This window comes from Diadema antillarum, unplaced genomic scaffold (assembly GCF_040938485.1).
Source record: "Diadema antillarum isolate AM-2024a unplaced genomic scaffold, OU_Dant_1.0 seq00000476_RagTag, whole genome shotgun sequence".
Lineage (NCBI taxonomy): Eukaryota > Metazoa > Echinodermata > Echinoidea > Diadematoida > Diadematidae > Diadema > Diadema antillarum.
Window position 1 is genome coordinate 1,282,068 of NW_027271443.1, and position 27,143 is coordinate 1,309,210.

General features: G+C 37.7%; 1 protein-coding gene across 1 annotated transcript; it reads left to right on the forward strand.

Annotated features, from left to right (window-relative positions):
* Positions 1-1,990: 1,990 nt before the first annotated feature.
* LOC139733453 (uncharacterized) lies at positions 1,991-26,178 on the forward strand. Its single transcript, XM_071644270.1, has 9 exons — positions 1,991-2,090; positions 3,288-3,610; positions 4,583-4,793; positions 6,917-6,970; positions 7,770-8,022; positions 13,753-13,876; positions 23,284-23,538; positions 24,883-25,209; positions 25,294-26,178. Exons 1-9 carry the CDS (start codon positions 1,991-1,993, stop codon positions 26,176-26,178), a joined length of 2,532 nt encoding a protein of 843 aa, XP_071500371.1.
* Positions 26,179-27,143: the final 965 nt, after the last annotated feature.

Below are 27,143 nucleotides of genomic sequence, written 5' to 3' on the forward strand. Positions count from 1 at the left end.
TCGGGCTGCCGTATTGGTCAGAATCGTTAATGATAGACCTGTCCTGCGATTGGTTAATTATCTTACACACCCAAGCTATCGCCTTATACGGTAGTGCGTGCGATGGAGCATAAACGCCGTCGCCTAGCAGGACTGTTGTATTGTTTCGTCCCGCGAAAGAAACAGGTTGTGAGCTTGAACCTAACCTGAGTTTTGAGAGCGATTTTCTCCGTTATTTAGAAAAAGGACTGACATCGTAAGCGTAGTTAATATTCGTTTTTATGATCTACAGGGATGTCGAAATGAGTTGTATTACATATCAGTGTAAAGCTTAAAGTCTGTAGAATTCACATATAGGCATAACTACGATTTCATTTTTTTGCGACTTTTGACTCATTCCGACGGAGCGCCACACATATTCTGAAATTGTCAGTGTGTAATTCGGTGTAATTTTTACGTAGTTATCACTTTTGTAGAAGTATGTAATTCCATTTGTGAAAATTATTTGTTTTCCCCATAGACGCGTGTGTTAAACAATCAGGCGATTCGACGGTTCGGTGACCGCGCGTACTAGTACGCGCGGTCACCGAACCGACGAATCAGTGCGCATTGACTTGCGTGTTGTTTTTGAGATTCAACAGTTCATTGACCGCGCGCATAGTGCGCGTACTATGTAATACATGTGTTGACAATGACAACGCTCAATGTACATGTACCTATGGACACACATGGAAAATGACAACGTTCTTTGCAGACCGAAAATACATGCATGCAGCTCTTTGACGATTTCCCGCTTATTTGTTAACAATACAATTCGATAAAAACTTCACAAGTTAGAGCAAGAATTGAAGTCTGATGTACTACAAAAATAATTGGAAATTATAGACATGAAAGTGTAGCAACCATAAGTCAAAAATGGGCTAACTTCAAACGCGTTTTTCTCGAATTGTCATTCTTTAATACGCAAACCTGAGGGATTCGTCGGTTCGTGTGACCGGCGACGAAATGTTTGTCTGTTAAAGGGTGTGTACAGTTCTGGTCGAGGTGAAGATTTAGCTTTTAATGTTTTGTGAGATATTCAGAAACCACTCTATGGGATGTCAAAGAGCATGTGGTTCTAAGGGGTATCAAAAGTTTATTCGATGAAAATCGGTTTTGAAATGGCTGAGATATCCCAGAACAAGGTGAAACAAAGAGATACCTGGTACTAATAAAGTTGGGGCATGTCGCCTTTTATTATTAGCACTTTTTTTGATATCTCAGCCATTTGAAAACCAATTTTCATCAAATAAACGTTGAATCCTTAAAATTACATGCTCTTTCATATTTCATAAGTGGCTTTTCATTATCTCACTTAGGAATGTTCAAAACATGAATCCCTGCCTCAACCAGTACTGTACAGTCCCTTTAAATGCTAACCTTTCTCTAACATTTTGTTGCGTTTCTTTCATGTAATTATGGTCTTTTCCTTGCATGAAATTCACGATCGGCACGCATTGCTTACGCGACTACTGCACGCAAACACCCTCGACAGCAGTCGCAATCCTTGACCGAAAGATCGGTCTGTATCTGTCCGTCGGGGAATGTTCCGCGGAGACTACGTCTGGCTTCATAATTCACGGATCCCCTCCGTATACAGACCGAAGTCAATGATGCCAGCTACTGTGTGGATCAGGTGCCAGTGGTCGCGCACAGATGAAATGTCACGATAAACCCAATCTCATACAGCTCTTTCATACTCAAACACGTTTGACATGAATAAAAACTACTATATGTAGCAATATTTTACCCCTTCCCACATAGTACAAAGCAAATACTCACTCTAGATCGCAAAAACCTGCATCCATATCGCAACTTCAGACGTTCCGTTTGGTCGCCATTTTCAGTTTTCGCCTGAAACTGATCACCGCTGATCTCGCATGTAAGGCGTGCTCTGATTGGCCAACTGCGCATCCCGTCAGCTGATCGATATGAATATGTAAAAACGTAAATGAGCAACTCTGATTGCGCAATGGATGATCGAGACCTCGTGTCCCAGGTCCTGAAAACTGTCACAGGAGAGTTGAGACGTCGTGTCAATGTAGTCATTCCCGCAGACACCTACTACCACAGTATGGCAAACCACCATCTGCTACATCGAGACAACTATCATAGATTCTACAATTACAGATCAGGGCTGAGGCGGATTGGACATGAACAGAAATGGCATGTTCAAATTGCACAAATACCGTAGGGAAGAGATACAAATTATCTGCTAAAATCAATCACAATAGTTTCAATTCTATAGATGCCCTTAATTCTGTGGGCATAGTTGTCAGCCCAGACAAAGTAGGAGAAACGTTATGCGTCTCATGCAGATCTATGCTTTCAAGTTTATCAAGATCCAGTGAAACAGTCGTTCAAACTACACGAAAAATAAAAGAATCAGCGTGTGCAGAAGTATACCTGGGGCGCAAATTCAAGAGATTGCGAACGCCAAATTTGAAGCAACCTGCAAAACGTCGGAAAACAATATGTACACCTGTCAAGACGCGACGAATCTCGCCTCAAAGGAGTAAGGCGATAACAAGTACGGTAAGTATTCTACTGACATTGACTACCTGTACGTGTACGTGTAAATGTCAGCGTCAGATAATAAAGAAAAGATGAGAAAACTATGAATATCAAATTAGAAACATTGTATGCCATTCATCAATGATATGAAATCACAATTGGTCAGTATTATTTGACGATGTTGAATGAATTAAAGATCAGTCAGTTCTTGTATAAGAGACTTGTATAGGGGACATGTTCCGCGGAGACTGCGTCTGGCTTCATGGAATGCGCTAACGGAGGACTGAGCCGTAAAAATAAGATAAATAAATGAATAAACGAAATAGAATAAACAAATAAAAAACTCCTCCGGACAGAGTTTTTTTTTTCCCTGTCTATTGATAATGCAGAATACATTTGATTTACAGTCAACCTTGAACTTATCCTAAGGTTCAATAAATGCATATTTTCGCATCATGATTGTAATATGAAAGTAAATCGATCCAAACAAATTGCCCTTTTTAATATTGTAACATAATAATATTTGTATTCATGTAATTAATCACTGGGTTATTTACTAAATTTTCATATGTATTAAGTATATCCAAGACTTTGGTAATGCAGTATTAATTTTGTGTCTAATTCAATTCTTCTCAAAATGTAGTCCAAAGGATTTCTTCAAACAGCAGCCGTTCATCTATTAAAGGGTAACTACAAACGGGCTATCGCAATCATGTGTCGGAGAAGTATCTCTTTCACCACGCATATGGTTACAGCCATATCAAAGAAAGTAAAGAAAGAGGCAGTACGTTTGGACAAGAAAGGGACATTCAAGCCAGGAACATCAGGAGCAACCAAGCTTGACAGCTACAAGCAACTGAACTGGAAAAGTGTTCTAAAAGACATCAGACAAGCATGTCCAATACTCATGCGTCTCTTGCAATCATCGCTCCCGTACGGAAGACTGCAGACACATCTGCAACACATACGGATGATTAATGTCATATCAGTGCTCATGTTCCTTAGAAATCCATCTCAAAACAAGGTTCTCCAGGAACTAACTGGCATGATACTGTGGTTTGCCGGATGCAGACGTGAGGTGGGTTGTATAATTTGAAGAGTGAAAAGGACAATATTGATTTTCAGCCACTTTGGTGTTGAGAATATGAGAACTACGATTACTATACTCTTACAAGCCTGTGTACACTTGCTATATAGGTGGATTAGCTTCAGATTTTACACGCTAAAACGTGCAGTATATATGACACGCGATGAATTGAATACTTGTAAAATTCAGCAAAGAGATGATGATGATGAGGAGGAGGAGGAGAGATGGGGAAGGGGGTTAGAGCTATTTATGAACAGGAATGTTCGACACTCCGAAGGATGTGATTCTGAAAGTGAAATGTGTTTTATAAAGATGGAATAAAGATTGGTACAGGGAACAGACTTATGGCGCTTGATTCGCCGAGTTACGCTGAATATATCGAGCGTAAGATCAATCATAGCTCTTTAATACGAGACAGGTCCAATGTTCATTATTCTGGAGGTTCGTAAATTCGAAAATTTCTGGAGGTTCGTAAATTCGAAAATTTAGCAGGGTTCGTTAATCCGGAAAGGCGTCGCGTATTAAGGATTCCTGGGAAAACGAACCTTATTCAATTAATTTCGGATTAAGCAACCTTATCAACTTTGATTTTGTTTTTTGGATAAATTATCAGACTTGAGAATAACGAGCCGCAAACTTTGTGAACAATCCGACAGGTACACACACCATCTCAATAGGTGTTGATAGGCGGATTATACGAAGATAAGGTTATTATGGCTTGAACTTTGAGACTTACTCCGACTGCCACTGACGGATAATAAAGGGCGTTTCCTGAATTTCATTCAGTGCCAAAGCAAGAAAAAAAAATGATGTTTTTGTATAACATGAACACCTCTGAGACCCTGTATGCCTGCCCCTTAAAATGAAAGTGGTACAGAAATTGCTACATGAGATCTCGTAATGTACGCAGTGAACGAGATCGTTGATAAAACGTCCTCTCTTCGATTATTCTTCTTGATGCAGACCTTTCAAAGGTTGAACCGACTTGGAGTTTCTGCTAATATCAAAACAACAACAAGGTGCATCGACATGATTAGGGACTTCTTCGACGAGGACCTCAAAAAGCAAAAGGAGACAATCGAGAGAGTTTGTGGACATGCAAAGCGCCCTCCGAACAGGAGATTGTTTGAAGAGCCAAGTGCATCATCAGAAGAGTGGGTGGATGTTGATCTAGGTGAGCATTATTATACTCAATGTGCATGTTATCATTGCACAGGTACTATACATGAAAATGATGATGAATACAAATGTTGATTCTCCCCGTGTGTACACAGAGATGTATATTTCCGGTCAAGAGTCGACTGTCATCTTTAACTAAACATACTTTTCATATTAATGTGCATGGCGACATCTACATCTTAATCAATTTCTGCACACGGGCTTTATTTCTTGCATTTTCAGTCGACACAATTGTAATATTTCGAAATAGCGCGCTATTTTCTGACTTGGGAAATTAGCGCGATCGCGGAATAGCGCGCTATTGATAGTGTGAATACAATTAATCTTGAAAATGTTTCGATTCCAACTCTGGAAATTTCCGAAAAAGCAGGATAATCAATGCGAACTAGCGCGCTATTTGCTAATGTTTGGGCTGTTGTGAATAGGCAATGAAATAGCGCGCTAAATTTGTGATCGCGAAAAATATCTCCAGCTTGGATTTGTATCGGGCTGATGTGAAAACGCCTATTATACATCAAAGACCACCGCACACTACACGCCTTTGCCACGAGTAACAGGTAGTATACGAGGTATAAGTGTCAGCCAGTCTGCACGCTTCAGCCATTTGAATAAAGTATGTGTGCTGACGTCACACCTGTCATAATTATAGTGCAGTCAGTTTCAGTCAAAAGCAAGGTCATTATGTGCAAACGAATGTGCAGTCGAGCGATCAGGCTTGCTTCCTGAGTCGTGCGGCCTTTCGGATCTTGAAGTGTGCGATGGGTTTTTACAATCTGACATAAACTAAAGTGAAGTCAGGTAACAAACGTTAGGAAAAGTACAAACAGTCTTTTTTGTATACAGACATTGCATATGGAAAGTATAAAACTATTAAATTCGTAAGATCCGAAATCTGCTAAGGATGGTTGTTTTCATAATTATTTCATTTTACCTGAAGTCGTACTTAAAGAATACAATGATAAAAATCAAAACCATGATCAGTGAAAGATTCCGTTTGTATGGCAATTAATTCTGTAATGATCCCTTGTAGACAATCTAATGAAACGGAAATATAAATCAGACATTACACTGAATATTGTGCAACAATGCGTCTATCACACTGAAGTAAAACAAAATTTATTTTTAGTGCAGTATATCTTTCATTAATGTGACTTCAATGGAAAATGCACGGAGAAAATGAGTAATTTTTTCTTCTATACAAATAATTCAACTGTTATTACCTACATTTGTACTTACTCCTTACTCAGATCTGACTTCCATCTATCCACTCATGGACGAAAATCTGCAGACCAATGAACACGAGGCTATCTCTCCGTCTCCAGGTCTTAAATTTTTATCTTCATATTTTTTTTAATCTATTACCTAATACACGTGATTTCATTTGAGATGTGCAATGCCATACTGTATCCCCCACATTTATGCAATGCCTGAAGGTATTTTCTTGAAACTTAGTGTATAAATGTATTATGTATCAAATAAAGATTCCCCAGACAGAGTTTAGGGTCATGAGCTAAAAGGTCAAAGGTCAAATGAAAATGTCATTTTTCCCCCATATTTTGCAAATGGTTCATATGGTGTCTTCATGAAAGTCAGTACATATGCATGTACTGACTGGCAGTACTTATCTGTGGAATTTGGGGGTCACGGGTCAAAGGTTGAAGTCAACTTCTCAAAATATTATCATTTCCTTCATATTTATGCAATGCCTGCAGGATTTCTCATTCTTGAAGTTTCTTTTCCCTAGATCCTGATCATCTGGAAGAAGGATTAAGCCTAGCAGACTGTAGTCCTCCCATCAGTGAGTCACATCCCCCTAGTCATGACAACACACTTTTGTTGCCTGGTATGATTATATTTCAATATATTATTTGATACAGGATGCAGAATATGAAATGAACCATTTCATATGTAAAAACCTTCTGGCTCAAATATAACAAATGCAAAATCACACTGAAAATAAATTAAATGAAATAATAAGGATACCAATCTGGTAAGAGAAGAAAATGATCAGATTACATTCTTGATTGAGCAAGGGTAGGTGGTATAAACTCACAGTAGATATATATGCAAATTTCTAGTTTACACTTACAGGTTGTACTTTTATTTTCTTATACCTAGATGCAGATGAGGTGGAAGAGGGATTAAGCCAAGCAGACTGTAGTACTCCCATCAGTGAGCCACATCCCCCTAGTCATGACAACACACTATCTTTGCTTGGTATGATTATATTTCAACAAGCCAGTTTAATTAGCTCATATACACATTCATAAAAATGACCTTTCTTTTTTATCAGTTGGTTAGGCGCTTCATCCCTTTTCAAAGCAGGAAAATGCATAAGCTGTGTCCGACATAACAATTTATGGAATTTATGTTCAATCAAAGAATGAACTTGCCTTTGAGATCAGGTGATCAGAATACTTCATCAGTTGACATTTTAGCAGGCATCCATTTCATTGTTTTGCATTGAATGCAATATAACCCTATTTCCTTTTATATCGCAAAATACCATTCTTACTGTCAGGTGGAGGTGCTGGCAAGCATCATTTAGATGTTTAAGGATCACAGGCATAATCTTTGCATCACATATGCTTGAATTTACAAACCAAAATGCCTATTGGTACAAATGACCTTTTTCTGCTCATTCACAACGTGGAATTACAAAATGGTCTATTGGGTTTGTCAGTTTACATGACAATAAGTAACATGTTTAGTTTTAGTTTTTCTTGTTTTTTCTTTTGATGTAAAAACGAAACATGTATGACTTAATAAATATTTTAGTCTACTGCAATTTCTTTTTTTTTTATTGCATAGTGGCAAATCTTGTATACAGAATGTAACAGCATTAGTTCTCATTTGCGAATGAGATCAAAACTTTTGACAATGTTTCACCTATACATGTTGGTTATTTTGATTTCTGCATTGATTATGATGCATCAGAAAACAAAGAAAGCATTTGATGATTGTCTTTCAGATACTGAGAAAGCAGACATCTCTCCAAAGCCTGTTGGATTTACTCTGGTGTTTGATAACGTAAATCAACACACTCGGACAAGATGTAGTTCTACAGATCATTCAAATAGGCAACTCAATTTGGTCCAGTGCTACGCCGCTGTGGACCGCGTTCCATGCTTCCATCTCAGTGATGCTCATCCATCTGTGGAGGAAATCGAAGCCATTAGTGGAGATGTGTTCTTGCCAACAATGAAAGACATTGAACTGCTAAGGTATTTAGTGGACACATTTACATCAATTGTGTGTTTTTTTTTTGTGTTTTTTTTTTCGAAGAATCCCGGAAATCAAAGAAGTTTTCAACCTACGCTTCCTTCATTCATCAATTTCAAGTAACATGTCGAGAAGCTATAACACCGCAGGAGACTTGGAAAGCTGACTTGAAAATGACTGGAAAATGACTGGAAAGCTGCATATGTATTGTTGATTATACAAATCGGACGAAAAACCTTCTGGTTCTGCAGAATTTACACCATTTTGCCAACCTGTGATGGAAAATGTGCGAGTCGATCGTTTCGCGTTTGTCCAGTCGACACACGGACTAGTCCCGGCTGTGTAACCGCGCGGGGTATCTATAGCGACACCGGAGTAAGCATTCAATACGTCAGAATATTCCATACTTTTCAAGTAATCCAACAAGACGACAAGTATCGTATTTCTCACCGAACTACTTCTGACTATGTGAGTACATCATATATTGTGTTGACATTGCATTTTGGAATTCTCCCTGAATTCCCTTCCACTTTGTCATTGTGTTTTAAGTTACTTCTGCACCATTGCCACAAATGGCCACCATGAAAACCAATGGCTGTGTTGGAGAACCTGGAACAGACACATTTAAGTACAAACTACCAAAATACGTGACGAAAAACAGCCTCGTCACTGCCGCCAAAAATGCTACAATTGGATCAGAAGGAGAAGACTGTGATACACTAACCAGTGAAATTTGTACAATGTATCCCTCGCTAAACTAAGATATATGCCGCCATTTTATCTTAACCAGCAACAATGACAAGAGCGCACAAAGCGAAAGTACTCCACAACAAAAGGGAGCAAACACATGCAAATGTGGTGCTATTGGCCCTCAACTTGCTCTTTTGAAGAAGCAGGTTGCATCAATAGCTGGGGCTATCGACTCTCTTATTGCAACCGTGGACCCTGTAAACTCGGTTAGGGAAGCAAATGCGTCATTGAGTCAAGCTACAAACAAGAATGCTGATAATGATGCTGCAGCGTGCCCCCCAACTATTGATAATCTGACGCACCAGATTAATGACTATCGAAGAAAGCAACGGGAATTATTCGCAGCCCATTCAAATGCTACTGTGCAAGAGTGCTCACAAACTATAAACGCCGACGGACCAAACAAAGCCGACGTCCTTTTGATAGGCGACTCTATGGTAAAGCACATTCAACCTAACAAACTGTCTAGACGAGTGAAAGTCAAGTGTCAAACACTCCGTGGTGCCAAAATAGAGGACGCGTGTGAAGCCATTCATGAGCTGGCTACAAATGCTGAACCCTCAGAAACTATTCTTCACCTCGGAACAAACAACATGAAGAGCGATGACGAGGATGAAATTGTCGCCAAATTGTCGTCTTTGTCCGAGGAGATCGTTACCAAAACGAACGTGAATACTGTAACACTGTCAACAATCATACATCGACGTGGCGAATCTCGTTCCGAGCGCACGAAAGTTGACAACGTCAACGCCCACATCAAACTACTAGCCAATGATCGCGGTTGGAATGTGATTGACAACAGCTGCATTGATCCTAATCTTCACCTCGCCATGGACGGTGTTCACTTGAATGACAGCGGCGTAATCGTCTTCGCACAAAACATCATACGTCATCTACGTCGCGACTCTCGAAGTTTCACCGACGACGAGCCTTTTCAGGATCACCGATGGTCCAATCATCGACGTCGGAGACCCAGAGGACGAGTCTTCCCTCGGGACTGGATGGACTCACTAGCAACGGCGCGAATGGTTCTGAACCCGGGGAATCGTTAGCTGCATTTCCGTACATTGATCTCGATGAGGAAGGAAAGATACCAATCATATCAAAATGTGGTCTTCGAATTTGTCATTTAAATATTAACTCCATTCCGTGTAAGTTAGATGAAATAAAGTACTTGTTCAAAAATACACCCTTTGATATTATTGGATTCAGTGAAACTCATTGTGACGATACTGTGAGTGATGGTGAACTGCAACTAGACGAATTTGATCTTATCAGGAAAGACAGAACCCGGCATGGCGGTGGTGTTATGTTATACGTCAGGAAAAACATTGTTTACCATCGATTACTTGACATTGAATGTGAGTTAGAAGCTCTATGGATCAAAGTTAAACTGCGACACTTCAAATCGTTACTCATATGTGTTGTTTATCGCCCACCTAATTGTTCAGTTGATTTTTTCGATACTCTGGGTGTTATGCTTGATAAGGCAATAGATTATGATGGTGAAATATTAATCATGGGAGATCTTAATTGTGATCTGCTTTCTGAGAATCTTGACTGCAACACACAAACATTATTGTCAGTTATGCAAGGGGCTTTTTTAACGCAGCTTATAACTTCTCCTACTCGTGTAACCCAGAACACCAATACTCTTATTGATCATATGTATACTACTTGCCCAGACGATCACTCTGTGTCTGGTGTTGTGAAAACCCATATCAGCGATCACTTCTTAACTTTTACCATTATTGGTAACAAATCTATTGACACCCCAACAAATACTGTGCGGTTTAGAACTTTCAAAAACTTTATTGAAGAAAATTTTATAAACGATCTCCTACGATTGCCTTTTGCGGAAATATGTTCCGAAACGGATGTAGATGAAGCCTGGGGGAAATGGCATGAATTATTAATGAGTGTGGTCAATAAACACGCCCCATTCAAATCCAAACGAATGAGAAAGAGGCCATGCCCCTGGGTTACAGGAGACATAATTGAATTGATGCATACCAGGGACTTTTATCATAAAAAGGCCCTACAGCATGGCCATTCAAGTTTATGGAATGAATATCGTAAAATAAAGAATATAATAACACAGAGGATACGAGCGTCGAAACATGCATATGTACAGGGTCTTTTGAATGGAAACACTGGAAGTTCGAACGCACTGTGGTCCACAATTAAACAGTTATCGGGTAGTACCAAAAAGTCTAGTATTAAGTTATGTTTCGGTGATACTGATATTGTTGAGCCAGAAGGTGTGGCCAAAAAATTTAATGACTATTTTATTGACAGTTTAAACGAATTATTGCACTCTACGTCAATTGAAAATGAGACGTTGATTGGAAGCAGCGACTCATATGATGAAGCAAATGATAATCATCGTTTTGAGCCTAATCAACTTTTTGAATTACCCAGTGTAACATTTGAATTTGCAGCCAGAGAAATTGATGGATTATCTGTACAGAAGGCCACTGGTCCCGATGATATATCGGTAAAAATTCTGAAATTAATCAAAAACGCCACCAATGTACTTGAAAGTCTTGTATTTATTTTTAATCTCTCATTGAGAAAAGGCGTTCTGCCAAAAGCATGGCGGATGGCGAAGATTTGTCCTATTTTCAAAGCTGGTGATCGTTCTAATGTTGAGAACTACCGGCCCATATCACTGCTCTCTATTGTTTCCAAGATGTTGGAGAAATGTGTCCAGAAGCACCTTTATTCCTACTTGTCGGATACTGCTTACTTCAGCGAGAAGCAATTTGGGTTCCGCCCTGCACACTCATGCGAAAGCGCCCTATTGTGTATGGTCGATGACTGGGCCGCTGAAGCTGACAAGGGTAAACTGTGTGGATTATCATTTATAGATATGCGGAAAGCATTCGATTCTGTAAATCATAGTAGTCTGTTAAGAAAGCTTAAAGCATGTGGTTGCTCAAACAATGCACTGAAATGGTTTGATTCCTATTTATGTAATCGGCGTCAATACACTGTGGTTGAAGGTAAACATTCCAATTCTAGATCGATCTCAGCCGGGGTGCCGCAAGGCTCGGTCTTAGGCCCCCTCCTGTTCACAGTATATATCAATGATTTGCCATCAAATGTTAAAACCGGTAACATCTATATGTTTGCAGATGATGCTACTCTGTTTGTTAGTGGGTCAACTGTTGAATCAATAGAGAACCAATTAAATCAATCAATGGAAGAGGTGAATCAATGGACGACTAAAAACAAGTTAATATTGAATACGCAAAAAACAAAGGTAATGTTAGTAGGTTCCCGGCAAAGATTAAATACGTTACAAAGGAAGAAATTGAAAGTTAGAATAGATAATATAGAATTGGATTGTGTAGAACAAAGCAAATGTCTTGGTGTTGTTATTGACGAAACGTTGAGCTTTAAACACCACGTTAATGCTACAGTGAAAGTTATGCAACAAAAGCTCGGCATGATTAGACGAATAAAGCATTTATTTACCCCGAACCAATTAAGCAGATTATACTGGGGGTTTGTTCTACCCCATGCAATGTACTGCTCAATTCTTTGGTCTTTAAGATCCGAATTTAACCATACTACTATAAACAAATTGCATAAACGTGCTGGCTATATGGTTAGTGGATATACTTGGGATACCCCATCTGATCAAGTCCTACAAAACCTCGGGTGGTGTACTCTCAAAACACTATTTAAGAAAAACATCGCCATCATGATGTACAAATGTGTGAATGGCATTGCTCCACCAATATTGTGTGAAAGGTTCTGCTTTAACGACAATGTATCTTTGCGGATAACCCGCAATTCAAACAGAAAGTTATTACGGAATCCACTGTGTAAAACAAATTTTTATCAAAAAACCTTCATTAATATCGGAGGAGAACTATGGAACTCTCTTCCTGACGAATGTCGAAATGCAAATTCGCTTTCCATATTTAAGAGTGAGTTGGGTCGTGTTACATCTCTACTGTAATGTCAAACTAAAAAACTGTATGTACCCTAGCTCAGTGTAACAATCTCGTCACAGTCATGTCCTTTACGTTGCATTTATTCTGTACTTGTATAATGTTGCCTTTTTTTAAGCTCTTGCCGCACAATGCACCTACATACTCAAACACTCATCGTACTTACAAACCTACATACACATACACGCATACACACACGAACACACACACACTCCCACACACACACATACAACGCACACATATACACATACACACACATACACAAACAACATCTACACATAATCGTAACTCTTCAGTACATTACCATAGGATTGGCAGATTTGCAATTTCACTTGTTTTTTAATTGTATTGAAATTGTGTTATTTCATTGCAGTTACATAAATATGTATATATATATTGATGATTTTACAGTTCATCTACGATGTCTAATAATGTCCATTGAATTGTTGTATTCAGTTTTAATTGTTGTTTTATGATTTATATATTCTGTAACATTTTACAGCTAAATGTGTATATTATTCATGCAATTCTAATTTTCTGTACCGTATATTCTATGTGTTGTTTTTAAAAAGGGCCTTGCTGAAAACCAGATCTTGCTGAGCAAGCAACCCTTTCAAAATATGTGAAATAAATAAATAAATAAATAAATACCAGTATTATCATTTGTCTTGGGTGTTTTGAGATAAAATCTTGACCTTGAACGAATGAGGTCAAACAAAATGTTTGTTTTGTTTCATGGTCTGCATGAATAGTGCAATAAACTCCAGCGTCTTGTCACTTTATCTGCTCTCTTTTTCGTTTTTTTTTCCCCTCAGTCTCTCTCTCTCCCTCTCTCATTCTCTCTACCTCACCCCATTGTTGTATTCCTTACTAGTGAGTATTGTTACTGTAAGTGCTCACTTTTTGATGTCTGAATTTCATGGCACTGTAAGTAAAGATAACTGTCACAGCCAGAAAATCAAACTCAAGAGTAATTACTCATAGCCATCATTGTCATTTCTTATCACCGTTTATTCACAGAATGGAATACCTTGTCACAATCAAGCGGATCTTGTCAACTCATATTCCAGTCTTCAAGGACATGGAAGTCACTGAGCATATTCCTCATCCTCACTCCTCTGAAACAAAGAAGAAGAGTAAAATAGTAAGCAAATAGTACTAGAGTCTAGAGCCTTCAAGGAAAACAGAGTCCTTGTGGATGATCCCAGACTTGATAAAAGGGAAGGGACAATTCGTCGGTGTTACCACGAACCGACGCTATTTCGTTTTTGAGCGAAAATGCAGTTCTGAGAAAATCGCGTTTAAAGATCTCACAAGTTTTAGACAACGTTTTCAATGACTTTTCCTGTCTTGTGTGTGAAAATTTTGACAGGGTGATGAGAGTGGAAGTTATTCTTCCTATCCATAGTGTAATTTTAGTGTGAATTCAAAACATTTACGATATTTCTGTCTTCAACCTCACTGCGTCGGTTCGTAAATCCATCGTTTCTTGCGCGCACCATAGGTTATGTACTTAAGCGCGGGTCCCACGAACCGACGTAAGTTGTATTACGCCGGTTCATGGGACCCGCGCTGTAGGGCCTGTACAATAGGTAACGTGCAATACGCGTGTATTTACGAACCGTCGCTATTTCATTTTCGTATGTGTTTACATACAAATACTATTAGGGCTATACCTGCTTATCAACAATAACCTTATTAATTGAAATTAATTGTCATGTAATGATTGTTGTGATGATTACAATACATTTAGTGATAATTAAGATGATAATACAAGCCAGTTTCTCTTAATTGTTCTAAAAAGAGTGTTGTCATTGTTTTCATCTTCATTTAGTACACGCATGTATTGTTATTATAGCTGTGGTTGATCGTTCCAAATATTTCTTTGCCCCCCCCTTTTTTGTGGATATATTATTATTTAACACTTTTGCATTTGGACATCTATGGTAATACATGAATTCGGTATACTGTGTTTCATATTTTTTACTGTTTTTTTTTTTACTTAATTAACTTACTTTTTCATTTTTTCACATTATTTTTAATTCAAATTCAGTTCACTTCTTTCATAATAATTATGAATGTTTGTTCTAAGATGAAGGATACCGCTAAATCTTGGGAAAAAGATGTGCCAGTCAGTAATAATTACTTGTATTTACTCATCTTTCATACTCATGCATGCACTCTGTTATTTCTTTCTCTGAAATAATATATTAATTTCTTTATTTCTTATATTCCACATATTTGTGACATTTACTTTGTCACAATTTTCATCAGTGTCATTGTCATTTGGCTCGCATGCGAATTCACTCATAATTCCTCATTTTCCATCTTTCTCTTTCCTGCTCAACAGATTCTATGATAGCTGCACCTGATCATATAAAGACATAAACTCATCCTGCATGCACTCTTCGAAACTGATAAACTCCTAAAAATACATGAATATCAACACTATCAGAATTTCAAGCTTCATTTTAAATATGTAACAATGGTCATGTTTTATTATGCCTTTTGCAGCAATATATTGAAGAGGTGCATTATGTAATCGAAGAAACATAGGTCCTCAGTAGAATATCAAATTTGAATTATTCAGAGATGAGTAATGACAATGGGAAGGATAACAATTGTGGAAGAGCTCCATAAATCAATACATATCCAATGGCAAATGGAGATGGAATCAAGATTCAAGAATATGTGTAATTCAAGTTCATTATTATATCAGTTCTTGTGTGTTCACAAAAAGAGGAACACAGTTCGAACATGCACACCAAATCTTACATCGTACATTTACATCTATAGAGTGCGGACGGAACATATACAAGAGAAAGAATAACATTCTCAAATTAATATATCAAGCATAACTACATGTATGTATATGACCACACAAAGATGTTGCTGCATATATGCATGAAGCTTGAGAGTGCTGCAACACCCATATGCTCAGATAAAAACTTGATGTATATCATACAAAAGAGAAGAGGTACTGCATGTACATGTAGTTACACTATTCACAGGACAGTAGAGAAAAAGCACGAGAGAGAGAGGGAAATGGGTGTCTAAAATAGGTCGATGTAAGGAGTGCCAAGCCAATTAAGTCTCTAATAGAAGTCATACATATATAAGGAAACAAATTAATCACAACATAAATGATCATGCTCATGTTAACCAATAATTAGCATCTAAAAATGTGTGTAGAAAGCCCATAATATCAGCCTTTCGCCCCGAAGGCTTGTATTATGAGAAAAGAGAAATTTTGGCCGACCCCCCCCCCCCTCCCTGTGAATCCTTAATCCACCAGTACTATAAACACATTCTGAGAATGTGTTTTAGTACATGTACTAGCAAATTCACAAGAGGGTTGGGGAAATTCAGCCAAAATTGTGTGTGGCTAAAATAATTAAAAAGAAAGGTCATCAGCAAAACTACGGGGTGGATGCAGACGAATTTTCATGTGATGACTAAAAAATATGCAGCTAAAGGAAAAAAAAAAGACGGCGGAGAGGGGCCAAGGCTAATTTGACTCCCCTCCCCCCCCCTCCACCAAAAAACAAACAAACAAACAAACACCACTGTTTTACAGCACCTTTAAAGGACTCTTAATTTTTTGTTTGTTCAAAAACAAACGTCTTTTCCATATTGTAGGCGAAATGTAGACCGATACAGTGTATAAAGTGTACATCCCAAGCTATTAAAGAAAAAAAAAACAGATTATGAATATCATTTAAAGTAAGAATTTCAGTGTGTTTAATCATCTTTAGTCGAGTTGCAAATGACATGTACATATTTAATAAGAGCAGTAAACTTCGAAGCGCCCCCAAGCCCTTCTATACTTAATTATTCATGTGTAAAGGTAGCGCCAGGGCACTCTGGTGGTCTAGTGGTTATGACGCTGGTCTAGTAATCCAGAGGTCGTGGGTTCGAATCCTGCTTGGGCTGCCTGTGATTTTTTTTTTTTCACAGCAGCCTACAAACTGCACACTGCAGTTGCGTGCGTTACTACGGATGGAGACAAATGAATAATCTATTATTTTAATATACGATGTTTGACATCCTTATTGCAATCACTTTCTTTAATTGTAAATTTAGAGACATAATGAATTATTATTAAAAGAAATCAAATTTCTGTATTTTGTTGAGAGTTTGCATGGGAACATACACGTATCATAATTTACAATTTTAGTTAGATAAAGAACATCTTATAACAGAACTGTCTAGTGATGGTTGAATAATTATGTCAAATTGTTATAAGTCCTATCATTTACATGGAGTGCATGTTCCCATGTTTATAAGAATCATACGTGACACATTCAAAGTGGGTTGAAGACAACAAAATAATAAATAAAAGAATAAAGGAGAATAGAACTTAATCTGATTACAGCATCATCTAAATATTGCCAATGTGCACTTAGAAATCTATCAAGATTTATCACAAGGTTATGATTACCACACAAAACCTTCAAGATTTATTATCATGAAATACATACCAATGAACACTTAAAAAAATCTAACGTTCCACATCCACATGAAGCTTTCCTTGATATAAATGTCTCTCTGTAGTGTTATTAAAGTGTAGCAAAATTGTAATTACGACATCACAGAATGGAATGCATTGTTTTCACCTTCAATCTTAGGATCTCCTTTCATGTTTCCACTTTACAATCACATTTCACTGTAGATATACCGTCCTTATGTTGTCGCCCTTCATCCCAATTTCTCCCTTCTATCCTATCTGTAGATTGTCTTCTTTCCTAAGCCATTGTATTCACATTCCTTGATGATCAGCACGATGCTGTACTTTTTTCTTCTTCTCTGAAACAGTCCAGCTCTTCGCTACTGCATGGCATCAGTCATCTGAAAGAAAAGACAGAAATTAAGAACTTTCGATTAAAATCAAACATCATGATACAAGATACAACTTTCATTTTGAGAAAAAGAAATCAGCCAACTAAACTGTAGTTGAAATTATTTTGCTCTATTTATATTAACCCTAACCAGGCCGGGCTTTTTTTGGGTGTTCTGTGGCCGGGGAGGGGTTGATTCAACCCCCCCCCCCCCCCCGAGATCTCGGCCGTCGCTCGCGCAATCACCATGAAAATTGGCACATACATTACCTGTCGCGTAATCTACCAAACTCTAAAAAAAAAAATGGAAATTTTCATCATAATGATTAATTATGTTAATATATGCATAAAATCATACTTTTTGCTCTAAATCAGAAATTAAAGCTCCTAGAATCCTAATTTTTGGTGATAACATTCTTTTTAGCATTCCTAACAATGTACATGAAAAAAAAATCTGGTATCAAAATCAATTTCTTATGTATTTTATTGTTTTATGAATTTCTTATGTATTTCTTTGTTTTTTCGACATTTTGTTTTGTCATTTTTTTTCTCAAAATTTATGACAGAACCTATTTCAAGCATAATTATGCTAAAATTAATTAGTTTCAGCCTATGAAACTGAAAATAATCATATCTTTATGAATAAGAAGAGAAAGCTCCATTTGCATAGACTTTATACACAAAATCACGTTTTTGAGCCATTTTCGGTCTGACAGGCATGTATAAAAAGTAGCGCCGTGTCGTAACGGTATGTGCGATTTTTACGAAAATGGTGTCAAAAGATGCGCAAGACTTGAAAGTAAAAATTCAGTGAACGGCGCGGTCAAAAAATTTCGCGCGGCGGAGTAGTCGCGAAAAATGTCGAGGGGGGGGGTTGATTCAACCCCCCCCCCGGCCTTTTTAGGGTTAAACATAAAACAAAACGGTATACAGGATCAAAGAATGTCAAAAAAATACTGCTGTTTTTGATGCATATTCAAATTATCTCGCCTTTTACATACTTTAATGATGCAAGATCTTATGTCTAGCACTTAGTAAGTCTCATGTAGAATTTAAATTATTATTCACATGAATAAATCTGCATGTCCTTGTAAACAAGGCATTGCTTTGAAAAAGCTGAATATCACTAATTGCATTTGGGAAAGAGTCTACGACAATCAAACTTGTTTATTATCAGAGACTTTAACATCTTAATAAGACCTAGACTCTACATTACCATTGTATTCACATCCGTTGGTGATGTACACGACCCTGTACTTTTCCTTTTCTTTTCTGAGACAGTCCAGTTCTTCGCTACTACATGGCACCAGTCATCTGAAAGAAAAGAAAGAAATTAAGAACTTTTGATTAAAATCAAACATCATGGCACAAGATACAACTTTAATTTTGAGAAGAAAAAAAATCAGCCAACAAAACTGAAGTTGAAATTATTTTGCTCTATTTATATTAAACATAAAACAAAATGGTAGGCCTATGCAGGATCAAAGAATGTCAAAAAATGCTGCTGTTTGTATTTGATGCATATTCAAATTGCCTCTTCATTTACACATTTTACTGATGCAAGATATTATGTTTAGCACTTGGTATGTCTCATGTAGAAATTGAATTATCATTCACATGAATATAAATCTACATGTATTTGTAAACAAGGCATTGCATTGAAATAGCTGAATATTACTACATGTACCTGCATTTGGGAAACAGTCTATGACAATCAAACCTGTTTCTTATCAGAGACTGTAACATCTTAATTAGACCTAGACTCTACATTATCATTCAGCTTTTAAAGGTATTAACCATTCACCTATAAAACACTGGCATTGTCATGTGCATCATATTTCTTTGATACTGCACATATTTTCATGAAGTCTGCACAAGAATGCAAATGAAACACGTCTGCTGTTTGGTATTTATGAAAAAAAAAATCACTAACCCGAAGTCCTTGGCCTTAGAAATAACATGTGGCGAGTTTAGTAGGAATTGACGTTAAATTCTTAAAATAGAATAAGAATAGATCTACTAAGTAGGCCTTTGCCTCATGAATGTCTGGTCTAATTATAGACTAAGTGAAGTCTAGACCTTTCACTTTTAAGTTACCAGTGGTTCACAAAATTTATATTATAGATCTAGACTACATCTAGATCTAGACATCTAATACTATTAGATCTTGGCAACTTTTGTCTTTGTGACACGAAATTAACACGTCACGGATGATATTGCGGCGATATCCAACAGGATGACAGTACCACTATTACTGACTCAGTAAGTTGACATAGATAACTAACATCAACTTGTTAACGTACGTTAGAGATGGCACCATATACAAAAGCCGGTGACACTGACACTGACAGATCTAACGACTACGTTTAGACTAACGTTAAAGAGTTAGACTCGCCATCTCAGTAAGTCGGCCAAAGACAAAGTCAATACAGGGCTAAGTCAGTGTTACTGTTATGTTAGGCCTAACAAATGTTAACGGTTACTCGGTTAGGTTAGGTTTACCAGGACTCAAGAGTCCTGGTTAAATCAGTCGAGGGACATTTCTTAGAAGTCCTTCGATTCCAAGAATAAAAAGGGTGAAAGAACAAAGGGAAAAAAGGAAAGAAGAAAGGACAAAAGATTATGTATGGATGCTGTGGAAATCGACAGCGCTACTGTATCACTATCAATCACGCGTGAATATGTAAACGCCATTTGGTTGGGCCGCATTCACAAGTTTTAGGGAAAAAAAGTCCCACCGCTGTGCTTCAAAGGTACTCCACTCGAACTAACATTAGACATAATGTCACATATCTACACACAGTACGGTACTAGGGCTGAATTCACAAGTATACTATAACACTGCACTGTACAGGAAAGCCACCTAACCTGTAGAGTACTACTTGTAGTGTTTAGCGTTAGGTAGTATCACTAGACCACATACTGTCATAGATGACATCTACACCAACGCTGCACACTGGCACTGGTCCGACGGTCCCTGACCAGGAAAAATCACTGTTGGACACTGACCAGTAACTTTTTCAGGAATGGACCAGTAAAGATTGGGGGAAAAAATGGGTGGACTCTACCTACTATTACCACTAGTCTAGATGTAGATCTAGAGCTAGACTACCGTGTACCGGTATGGCTCTGAACTGTGTTAATTTGACTTGGTCTTAGACTTCAGCTGATCTTAGTTTTAGTAACTGGTACCGGTATTACAAGTAAAGTCTTAACTTAGACTTAATAGTTAGACTTGAACGTAAAAGTCTAACATGTCTAACTTTATTCTTTACTCTTCCTTTCAGTTTTACTGTTAGACTTTTTATTATTTTTTTTTGTTTAGTACGCCTACTTTAACTACTTTGTCAATCTCATGATTTCATTTTCAACTCAAAAGTCAAGGCTTTTAGTGTCTTCGAGACTTTGAAATCTTGCAATCTGCATGTCTTGCACACAGACGTTACGACTACAGTACTCAGTAGTCTCAGAAGTAACGACATAAGTTGAAAAGAAACAATAAATAATATGATTTGGGATCTAATTTGAAATTGGATGGCGTTTACAGACTAGGCTTCATAAGCATCACGCGATTGAATACATGGGACTACACACTACCGCAATTAATGGTTATGGTAGTCCAACTGAAACTGTTATTTTGAGCATGATTTTAATAGGATTATAGCTTACCATTCACTTCACTCGTGGACAGTGGGCTGGCTTAGGCCGTCATTCATCTTTCAGAAGGTTTGGTTCTCACTCTGAGATCTGGATTAGGGCCAAAACCTAATTCTAGGCCAGTAAGTTGAACAAAGCTCAAAATAATGCAACTGCGACGGTTCGTGAAACCCGCATTGCTCTTCACCGTAGCAATTCGGGTTTCACGAACCGGCGTATCTTTCCTGCGTCGGTTCGTGAACTTGAACCCCTTTTTCTCAATTTCTCGATATTTCGAGTACCGTCGTTTTTTTCTTTCTTTGATAAAATTAAGAATAATTAATTTTGTGATCTAAAATTTTGGGATTTGGTAGAGTTTTGAAAGCACTTTCATTTGGTACCAATAATATCTCGATTTTGAAAATTTTGACCAAAATCGAAATAGCGTCAGTTCGTGAAAACACCGACGAATTATGCCTCTGTCGTCTAAAGGTCATTTGACAGGCACATAAATTTAAACAGAAGTAATGATAATACACTAAAAAGAAAGAATAAAGTCAGTGGGACTTTTAGGGTTCTCTCTCCCATCCCTTAGAATAAAAACACAATTCTGATTGGACGACCAAAATTAGTACTGTGGACAAGATTCCATACAAAAACATAACCCACAGGGAAAAGAAGCATGAGGAACTGATTCATCCCCCTTGTGAATCTGCCAACAAATCAATACATTGTATTTCACATAATATGATACATACTTTTTAGAAAATGGTTGTAGTGTTTTTGTTTTTTTTTCTAAAATCGTCCTTTAAAGGGACTGTACAGTACTGGTTGAGGTAGGGATTCATGTTTTGAACATTCCTAAATGACATAATGAAAAGCCTCTTATGAAATATGCAAGAGCATGTCATTTTAAGAAGGATTCAACGTTTATTTGATGAAAATTGGTTTTTAAATGGCTGAGGTATCCAAAAAAGTGCTAATAATAAAAGGCAACATGCCCCAACTTTATTAGTATCTCTTTGTTTCACTTTGTTTTTGGATATCCCAGCCATTTCAAAACCGATTTTCATCAAATAAACTTTTGATACCCCTTAGAACTGCATGCTCTTTGGCATCTCATAGAGTGGTTTCTGAATATCTCACAAAACGTTAAAAGCTAAATCTTCACCTCGACCAGAACTGTACACACCCTTTAATATGGACAAAATATGTTCACTTAAAGAAGAAATTTACCAAACCTTCATCTTTTCAATTATGCTGTTGTGATTTTACTCAGCCAGTGGCGCGTCTGTGTCCAAATATAGTGCACTCCCGTTGTTACAGACACGGTTATAACAAAATTCTACTTACAATTCAGTAAAAATTCAGGCCCTAACATTATCCACTATTTGTTTTCTATTATTTGTTCGCTTGTTTGTTTTTTGTTTGGTTATGACAAAATTTCGATATAAGACAATTTAACTTCTGGTTCAGCTTACTTCAGATTTTTGTAATAGGAGTCCACTGCACAGCCCAAGTTTGATATTTCAGAGTCTCCCTTAGCAATGCTGTGTTTAAGCATTCTGTCTCCAGCACGTACGTAGTACGAGACAAAACAACGCTCTGTCCCTCAGATAGGATGTAAAATGGAGGTCTGGTATGTGAGAGTCACAACTTGTGCAGCAATTCTCACTGCATTTATTCATGTCAAAAGAGCAGGGTGCATTACCTTGTAAAACTGTCCCATCTCACACTGAATTGGACCCAATGGAAGACCAGCTAGTGCAGCTGAATACATATTTGGCCATATTCTTAGATTGAAAAAAAAAATCAAACAATAGTGAACTCAAGGGATGCGTGTGTGAAGAAATAAATCCTAGAGGAAAAAAAATAAAGGTAGGAACATAAACATATATTGATAGAAGAAAAGAGTAAAGTAAATTAAAATCAAACAGTAAAGGAAGACAGAATGATCATCACCCTATCATTATTGTTAGCAACTTTTTTTTCTTTTTATAATCACTTAGTGACTAAACAGCTTTCCAATGTAGAAACAAATCAGCAACATTCTCATTTGGTGTTTTTTCTGCATCAGGTTCCACTGGGTGTCCTTCAGAAAGATGAGACAAAGGTCAGCGATATGATCGATGTTCTGGACCATCTCACACAGTATGTACCCAAGGACTCCTCATCACAGCCCATCATATCGTTACTCTATGGGGACCAACTAAGCTGCGAGAGACACAGAGATGCACAGAATGCGCGAGTTAACGAAGAGTCACAATGGGACAGACTCTTAGGTCTTCACCCCGCTATTCAGGAATGGCATAAGAGGCTTTTAACTCTCCAGGTGAATGACATTGCATTTAAACACATACTACATAATGTAGAATATGTTGAAGTCAAATGCCATAGCTTCTATTCAATAAAAGCAAAAACAGCATAGCGAGTACACAATACTCCTCAAAATGCCACTTTTACCCTCATATTTATGCAATGCCTGCAGGATTTTTCTTGAAACTTGATATATGCATGTATTACCCACTAGAAATTCTGTGGGAAGTTTCTTGTCAAAAGGTCAAAGCTCAAGTGAAAGTGCTTAATTTCACTTCTACCTCCATATCTCAAAAGTAACTCAAGGTATTATCATGGAACTTGTTACATATTTATGCACATTCTACTTTATAGTGTTCTCTTTGGAACTTTGAGGTCAAAGGTCAAATGCCAGGTTTAATTGCTAACATTTGACCATTTAATACTGAAATTACACCTTTTCTTCATACCTTTAACATTACTCAATGCATAAACTTAGAAAACGGTCAAAAGTCAAGTAAAAAGAGCCTCATAAAATCACCCCAGGCACTCTGATAAGTAAGTCACTCATTCTGTTGAACCTAGTTCAAGGAAAGTGAACATTCAGCACATTTGTGACAAACCTGTCATTTCAATATTCTGCCAATTATGTGAAACTGTCATCACATATTGTCAAGACATTGTACTATTTACCTATTAGGATAACCAAGCATTAAAGTATTAAAGCATACCAATCACTGTAGCGACATTTCTGGTTCTTTAACTATGTTTTGATAAGTGGAAATCACTTTAAAATGCATAATAAGTCAATAGAAGAGCAGTATTAACGAAGAATTGATTACCAAGATTGTAAATGCACATGTATATATGCAAATTGCCTGCTGCACACATAATCAGCCAGTTCACAGTTAACTCATGGGCATGTTGGTACAAATTACCTTTCTTTTTTCTCAATTGGTTAGGCACTTCACTCATTTTCAAAGCAGCATGTTGCATAAGCATGCCCACAGTAATTTATGGAATTCATGTTCAAACAAAGAATGAACTTACACAGAGCAGGTGACAAGAATGGTCTGTCAATTGGCACTTCAGAAGTCATTAATTTCATTGTTTTGGGTTGAATGCATAAACAAACTTCTTCTATCAAAATTGCTAAATCCCAGTCTTGCTATCAGGTGGATGTGCTAGTACATAATATATGTATGGTAGTAAGCACTATTTATGAGGGTTACATGAATAATCATTACCTCAGGGATGCTTATTTCAGTGAATTAGAAAAACCAACATGCTGATTGTACAAATGACCTTTTTCTGCTCATGCGCAAAGTGGAACTGTAAACTACCTTTATAACACATTCTGTTCACTATTCATATCTTTCAGGATGATTTTGCCCTCCTGTACAATGCAAAGAGTATGCGTTCCTGTGGGACACTGTCTTTCATCAAAAGCAGATTCAGCCACACAAATGTCACTGAAAGGATATCACATTGCTTTAACTATGCAACCGGTTTGTTGAGATTCACAACTGAAGGTTATGTTCTTGCAGCTGCATTGCACCATATGGGCATCACAACAGTCAACGAAGAGCCAGAAGATGGGATTCCAGCAGATGTTGATGCATACTTCGACCAAATATGCAATGGAGTGTTGGATTTGGCTTTCCATCCACTGCACCAGAAACCTCTCCTCAGCGAAGAAGATATTCCAGTTCATCTTCCGTCTCCCAATAAGGAAGGAGAACCTGCATCGACCCAGCCTTCTGTGGAAGACAGCCCATCCCCCTCTTCTCAGTACTGCCTGTGTAGATCATTCAAACAGGAAGACATGATAGGTTGTGATAATCCGTCATGTAACAGAGGAGCATGGTTTCACTATTCATGTGTCAGTCTTACACAGAACAAAGTACCAGAAGGTGACTGGTTTTGCAGTGAATGCTGCAAAAAACAAGCAAGTGGCAAGAAAGCTAAAAAGCCTGATCTCAAAAAGAGTCACAAGTTTGAGTATACCAAGGCAGTCTTGTTTCATGGATTGGGGGAAATGGTTAGGCATGATGCCATTCGAGAGGGTGATGGAGACAGAATACTTGCCCATTGGCGGTTTGACATGCTTCGATTCTATCTGAATCGCCACTGGAAGTATTTGATTGAAGGACATCACCTGCTGATGGATGTTTCTGGAGCACTTTCGCCTAGATTAGCTTATCAACTGACATGGAATAGAACTGTTAACATCCATGGTGGCACAGGAAACAACATCGCAATGGACTTGGAAATGGAATTCCTCAACAAGAACTACAAAGAGTCTTCAAAATCTGCAGCAGGAAACCTTTCTGAACAAGTTATTCAGAGGTACAGCCAAGCATCTGGTCTCAAAGGGTGTTTGACGAGACTGTTTGATCAGAAGATCACTGGAAAGAAAGAGTTCTGCAAGAAATTAACCAAATCTTCTCGGTTGAAAGACACAATCAAGCTTGCAGAAATGCTTCTTCGTGATAGGTGTCTAGAGGTAGAGCCAGGCAGATGCCATGCTGGATTTGAGCATTTTGAATTTCAGCAAGAATTCAAGCAGGGAAAGAAATTCAGGGAAAAGATGGCTGAGTTGTCCAAGAAGAGGATTAAGAGAGAAAGGCTCACCCAATATTGTAGACTACCATTAAATGAGATGAGACGTACTTGAGTTTTGAATAATAGCCTGTGGATAATAACATTGTCTACTTCATATGATTGTGTAGTAGTGAGTGTAATAAATCCTTTCAACCTGTGTCTACTTCATATGATTGTGTAGTAGTGAGTGTAATAAATCCATTCAACCTGTGTCCATTTCATATGATTGTGTAGAATTAGTGAGTGTAATAAATCCATTCAACCTGTGTACCAGTAAGATGAATCTGTTTGCTGAGGGTGATTATCCGCCTTAAAGGGGAAGGCTAGTAACTGATCAGTGGGAATCAGTGGAAATGCTGGGAGATGATTGTTCCAATCCTTATGGGATTCATTCAAGAGTTCATTGTGTTTATCTATTGTTGGGTGAAAATGATTTGCTTCAGAACGGTCTCATATTCAAGTAATGTGCAGTTTAATGCTTCCAGGTTAGCGTCCCTGGTCAGTGACGGAGCATTAATCTGCACATTACTTGAATATGAGACCGTTCTGAAGCAAATCATTTTCACCCAACAATAGATATACAATAAACTCTTGAATGAATCCCATAATGATTGGAACAATCATCTCCCAGCATTTCCACTGATTCCCACTGATCAGTTACTAGCCTTCCCCTTTAATGACTTGGAAATCACATTTATGAAGACACCAAGATGGACATTTGAGTCCTTTGTTTGTAGAGGTGAAAGAGAACAAGTATCAGGTTTAGAATACAGGAAATATGTATTGGTTTAAAGGGGAAGGCTAGTAACTGATCAGTGGGAATCAGTGGAAATGCTGGGAGATGATTGTTCCAATCCTAATGGGATTCATTCAAGAGTTCATTGTATATCTATTGTGTGAAAATGATTTGCTTCAGAACGGTCTCATATTCAAGTAATGTGCAGTTTAATGCTTCCAGGTTAGCATCCCTGGTCAGTGACGGGGCATTAATCTGCACATTACTTGAATATGAGACCGTTCTAAAGCAAATCATTTTCA

Excerpts from the sequence above, each read along its gene's own strand:
- LOC139733453 (XM_071644270.1), top strand. The coding sequence starts at position 1,991 with ATGGATGATCGAGACCTCGTGTCCCAGGTCCTGAAAACTGTCACAGGA. Across the intron at positions 3,611-4,582 it reads TTGCCGGATGCAGACGTGAG|ACCTTTCAAAGGTTGAACCG; the intron begins GTGGGTTGTATA and ends TTCTTGATGCAG. Across the intron at positions 8,023-13,752 it reads AAAGACATTGAACTGCTAAG|AATGGAATACCTTGTCACAA; the intron begins GTATTTAGTGGA and ends GTTTATTCACAG.